This window comes from Cyprinodon variegatus, unplaced genomic scaffold (genome assembly GCF_000732505.1).
Source record: "Cyprinodon variegatus isolate N-32 unplaced genomic scaffold, C_variegatus-1.0 Scaffold1604, whole genome shotgun sequence".
Classification (NCBI taxonomy): domain Eukaryota; kingdom Metazoa; phylum Chordata; class Actinopteri; order Cyprinodontiformes; family Cyprinodontidae; genus Cyprinodon; species Cyprinodon variegatus.
Genome location: NW_015152057.1, coordinates 60,381 through 65,786, shown reverse-complemented (window position 1 = coordinate 65,786; position 5,406 = coordinate 60,381). Strand labels below are relative to the sequence as shown.

Genomic DNA, 5,406 nt, shown 5'->3' with positions numbered 1-5,406 from the left:
GAAGGTTTCCAGATGTATATGCGGAGCAAATCCATCTGGCGGAGTACGGTTAGGTGGCAAGGGCATTGCTCAGGTTGACCGTGGCCGTTGATATGCGTCGGAGATAAGTTACGCATAAGTTAAGCACAACGTCAGTAAATTCTGAGCATGCTCAAAACTTCAACGTATGTCGACGTGTGCCAGCGTCCTCATAACTTAAAACGTACCCAGAACTTATCCAACGTATGCCAGTGTTTTTGCCAGATTTTCCGTACGTCAGAGGGCACTCGCTGGTCTAAACTGTCAAGGTGTGACCGGGGTTTTAGATGCTTAACCCTGGTCCTCAGGGCCAACTGTCATTCATGTTTCACAAGAGCCCAAAAAAAACAGCAAGACTGCTGATTTTTGCATCAATTATCTGTTAAAAATGTCCAATGAACAGTATAGAAATAAATACAAATTTACCGAGAAAGCCATTTTTAACTAAACCTTTAAAACAATCTTACCTTCCATAGTGCATGATCGAACTGTAGTCATATGGAACAGAAAACGTTTTCCCACTCATCTTTTTAAAGTTCTTCTCCATTCCTAAAACATTCACAACAACATTATTTAAAAACACTTTTAGACAAGTTTACCTTGAGCTTTATCATTCTGTTGAACCAGCAGTAGCTTAAACCATGTAGACCCAAAGTACAGGCAGACATCCTCTTTAATCTTCATTTCTTGTAATATGAATAATTACAGTAAAAGTTAGTTCATAAAATAATTCTTTATAAACTTGAGAAAAAGATTCTAACAAAAATAGTTTTTTGTCTGAGAAGTTTTGCTCTATTCTAAATATACTAATGTTAAAAACAATAAGGGAAGACCTCAGAAGAAATAAGATTAATTCCTTATGATAAGGATTGCAAACAAGTTGATTTGATAAAAAATTCCATAACTGAGAAAGGACTCTGGACAATGGTCCTCAATGCAGCAAAAGTCTCCATGCAGCAGTTGGTCTATAGTCACACTACAGGCGTTAACATAGTTGGACCTTCAAATAAACCAAAATCTCAAACTAAAGCAGAGAGCACACTGGGTCAAAAAACATTGAAAATACTCAAGGCTGCTGAAAGTCTTGAATATAAGGCCTGCACTTTGTTGACTTGAATATTTTGTAGGAATCAATGGAACAGCAATAGGCTGGTTTAAATTGTATCCATCCGACCAATTTCAGTTTGTTCACATCAATGATAAATCTTTCTCATGCTCAAGGGCTACCTGTGGTGTACCACATGGATCAGTGCTAGGACCAATTCTCTTTACTTTTGATTTTTGATAATTTCATGCGCTTACTGATGAGTAAAGACAACGCTAACAGATGTATCGCACGCTACGCTACAAGAATACGTTTTGAGCTGTTAAAGCTTGGACAAGCTTTTTCACTAAGGGTTTAAACAATGATAACAAATGTTCATGTCTTCCTCATATGCTCATTACATTTCCATTACCAAATTATAACCAAAAGTTATTTAATGGACTCGTGATGTCTATTCGCTGCTAGCTATTTCAAAGAGGGTAAAGAATCATTTAACTAAAGGTTATTGGTTCCTGATTAAGCAAATTATTTAATAAAACATTATTTGGCCACAATAATGTTTTATTCACCTCGTGGATTTGCATTGTGAATTGGTTTGAAACCATTTCAATTTCTCTAAATTAGCGAAAAGCTAATTTGATCATATCCCAAATTCTTCCAGATAAACTTTGGTTTTCAAACAAAATCCATCTTAAACTGTAATATGGTTTTCAACCGTGTTTCCCTTCCTCTTTGTACATAGTTTAGTTTCACTAGTTTTAGTCAAGAGTTTTTAACTGAAATATGTTTGACTTTGAGTTGAATGTTTTTTGTTATACTCTTATTTTGAACAGAAGGTGTGATGAATTTATTCCATGTATGTGCAGAATTAACTGTTTGACCATGATTAGTGCTCGAATCACACTTTCATTTGTTGTTCTTACACACAGTTAGTAGGGCATGCGTTCATAGAAAATATGACAGTCTGAATAATATCTGATTGAATAAGAGATTTTCCACCCCAGGAGGGTAGGGCAACAAACATCTTAAAGTATCACAGCATAATATGGCATCCCAGCTGGCAGGACATTGAATATAACAGTTATTTACAGCACTATCAAGTCCACAAACTGTAGTTAAAAGCCTTCAGCTGATCCCGAATGCTGCAGCCAAAAAAATTAAAGAGATCATATTTCCCCTCTTAGTTTCTCTTAATCGGCTTCCTGTTAAATACAGGATAGAATGTTAGATCCTTTTCACATATAAAGCCTTAAATGGCCAAGCTCCATCTGATATCAGAGATCTGATTGTTCCTTATGTTCCTAACAGAGCATGTTGCTCTCAGTCTGCAGGTTTACTAGTGGTTCCTAGAATTTCTAAAAATAGAATGGGAGGCAGATCTTTAGTTATCAGGCTACTATACTAACTACTACCAGTTTTAGTCCATCAGGTAGACACCCTGTCTACTTTTAAGGCTAGACTCAGGTTATCCTGAGCCATCTCTACAGTTATGGTGCTATAGACTTCGACTGCTGGAGGACATAGGGACCCCTTTTCATCATTCATCTATATTATCCGATTCTGCAATTTTTGCTCTCTGCTTTTTCTAGTAGCTTCATCTGGTCTGTTCCAGTTCGGCTGTGACGCCATGCTGGAGAGAAATAGCTGTGCTACTGCCATCAACAGATTTGTTTATAGATGATAGAGCTTGGCCTGTTTTTCAGTTTAGTCCTGTTTCTCCGACTGTGACTATGTGCTCTCTTCATCCTCTGACATGGGAGCTGCCTCGGAGCTCGTCTCCCTTACTGTGTTTTACCTGGACGGGGCCGCCTGCAGAGCTGGTTGAAAATTGCCTTTTGTATCTCTGCTTATTTCTGTATCTCTACTTCCATCTCCTTTAACCCCAGTCGGCCTCGGCAGATCCCGCTCACACTGAGCCTGGTTTCTTCCTGTCAAAACAGTTTTTCCTCTCCACTTTCACTTCAAGCATGCAAAGTGTGAGGGATTGCCTTCAAGTCAATAAGTTGATGCATCAACTTCTTTTCCTTAGGTGGAAAACTTTGAACCAATCTGACTGTATGATCTGGTTTAATTGTCTGTTAAGTGCATTGAGATGACCTGTGTTGTTAATTGGTGCAATATAAAGAAACTTAATTTAATTGACCTGCATCCCTTTATATTTGCAGCTGTAAAACTAATTTCCCCACTAAACCAATAAAGGCGTTTCCTATTTTAAATTTAATGCACTTTTTGCTTTCCCTAATTTTGTATTTACCATTTAAAAAGTTGTTTTGGTGTAGAATCTGGCTTCATCTCTTTATTCAGGTTCAATTTAAATATTTGCAACCAGGATTAAGACTTAATTTTAATTTGCCAATGCATGAAAGCCAAACCACCATCAGATCATAGACATTTACACTTTACCTGGGATTATGTTGCTCTGAACAATTTCAATATAATCGTCCCGGTCCAACCTGGTGTGTTCATGTTGGAAACCAAGACTGTGAAGAATTTCATGAGCGATGTTTCCGACATTGCACGATGGTCCGACAAACACACTCTGCTGACCTCCCATGAAGCCCACATGTGCAGCACAGCTAAGGGGCGACAGATGAGATTTTATTGGAGAACATTATGCAAATCTGAACCCAAATCTCACTTGAGTAAACTGAGAATATGTTTTGTTTGGAGTTCCACTGGTTGAAAATTCCACATACCCATTGCTAATTTGGAAGAGCACATAGTTTTTTTCAGAGGGTTCTCTCCGATGGAAAGTTATACAGGTGTGTTCAGACACCATAGCCATCGCAGCAATTACATCATCTGTTCTATGCTCTTAAAAAAAAAGAAGAAAACGTTGTTAGAAAGCGTTTCATTAGTTGTGTTTTTCTAGTTTACATGCAAGGCACTTACTTATTTCTGGGCTGATCTCATATGGTAAGGCTGTAGTTGGCCAAGAATCTCCCACAGCATTCCTGTCTGTCTGCAATGCAAACAAGATGTGTACAAAAATGTTACGGGTGTCCAGTTGACAACAAAGTTTGAAAAAGTTAAGACATTAAAACAGGATGTCTATGCCTAAACACATTTCCATCCATTGCTATACCCGCTTGTTCCTATTTTGGATCCCCGAGAGGTCAGTGCCTATCTGGGCATCACCGGGCCAGGCCGGATACACAGTGGACAGGCCATCAGTCCATCAGAGGGCAACACATATGACAAACAAGACAAAACCATTCATGTACACTAAAACCCAAATGCAATTTAGAATCTCTAAATAGCCAGTACGTATTCTTGGTTCTGTGGAGAGGAATGTTCATTGAGGTCATACTTATACCCAAAAATAGAGCCATGTAAGCATTTCAGTGGTTTATGAAAGTATATGTACTCTAAAGCCACTGGTCTCAAGGGCAGCAACTTCTAGATGCATATTTGCTTCCACACACATTAGACTGCTGCCAGCAATGCGGTTCAGTCATTTCATTTAGATGTTTAGGTAAAGAGATATTACTTACGGAGCCCCTCTGATGACATGGTCAAAAAAATTTTTTTATTGTGGCCACGAAGTAGTATTTCGTGCGCACGTTATACTACTTCGTGGCCACAATTAAAAATTTTTTTTGACCATGTCATCAGAGGGGCTCCGTAGATATTCAATCAAACTGGAGAAGCTCAACTTTAAAAAATAGCCTGCACTAGAGGAACATCACATACTGGTCTGAAAATGTATCTTATATTACAACATTAATATTTGAAAATCAGTAGGCATAATCCTCTTATTTCAGCTGAAATTAGACAGATTTTATTGTGCATTAATTTTAACCATAGATATTGCTCCTAATTTTTGACTGCTTAACTTTACAAATGGCGCCCCATAACTGCGTCACCAAAACCAAATAAACTGGTATGCAGTTTATGCACATCGGCATCATGTGGCTTCAATCACAATAATAATGCACAAAAATACTGTGTAGCACAAGAACATACATAGAGCTTTGAAATATAATTAAATTGTACAAAAGGACAATTGTATCACAAACAAATAAAACCTTATTTGTTCTCCAACTACTTTACACTGCTCCTTGTCTATGTGTTAATCTGGACCCAAGACTTGATTCTTTTTGCATACAGGTGATGGTTTCTACATGAATTAAGTCATTTTCATCTAAAATGCAATTATGGATATGTAATCAGTCTGGGTACCCGTTATATGCTGTACGTGGTGTGTTAGGTGGTGGGTGGCACCCCATTGAAGAGACATTAATGTTATGACAATTTTTGTACTTTAGGGCCAGCTTGCTTTGTACAGGAAAAAATACCCACCAAACTATGTAGATTAAAGCAGTGGATTGAAATGTAAATGG

The 5,406-nt window shown here is 37.9% G+C and overlaps 1 protein-coding gene across 2 annotated transcripts in view; it reads right to left on the bottom strand.

Moving 5' to 3' along the window:
- Nucleotides 1-472: 472 nt before the first annotated feature.
- The window catches only part of LOC107104070 (astacin-like metalloprotease toxin 5), an 8,981-nt gene continuing 4,047 nt past the window's right edge, over nt 473-5,406 (bottom strand). The window contains exons 4-8 of one of the 2 annotated variants that reach the window (XM_015403981.1): nt 4,149-4,190; nt 3,956-4,025; nt 3,760-3,877; nt 3,467-3,639; nt 473-567 (exon numbers count right to left, since the gene is read on the bottom strand). In XM_015403981.1, coding sequence (XP_015259467.1) covers nt 482-567; nt 3,467-3,639; nt 3,760-3,877; nt 3,956-4,025; nt 4,149-4,190 — 489 coding nt within the window. In that variant the 3' untranslated portion in view covers nt 473-481. The remainder of the gene's footprint in view (nt 568-3,466; nt 3,640-3,759; nt 3,878-3,955; nt 4,026-4,148; nt 4,191-5,406) is intronic. The other variant, XM_015403982.1, reaches the window with a different exon arrangement.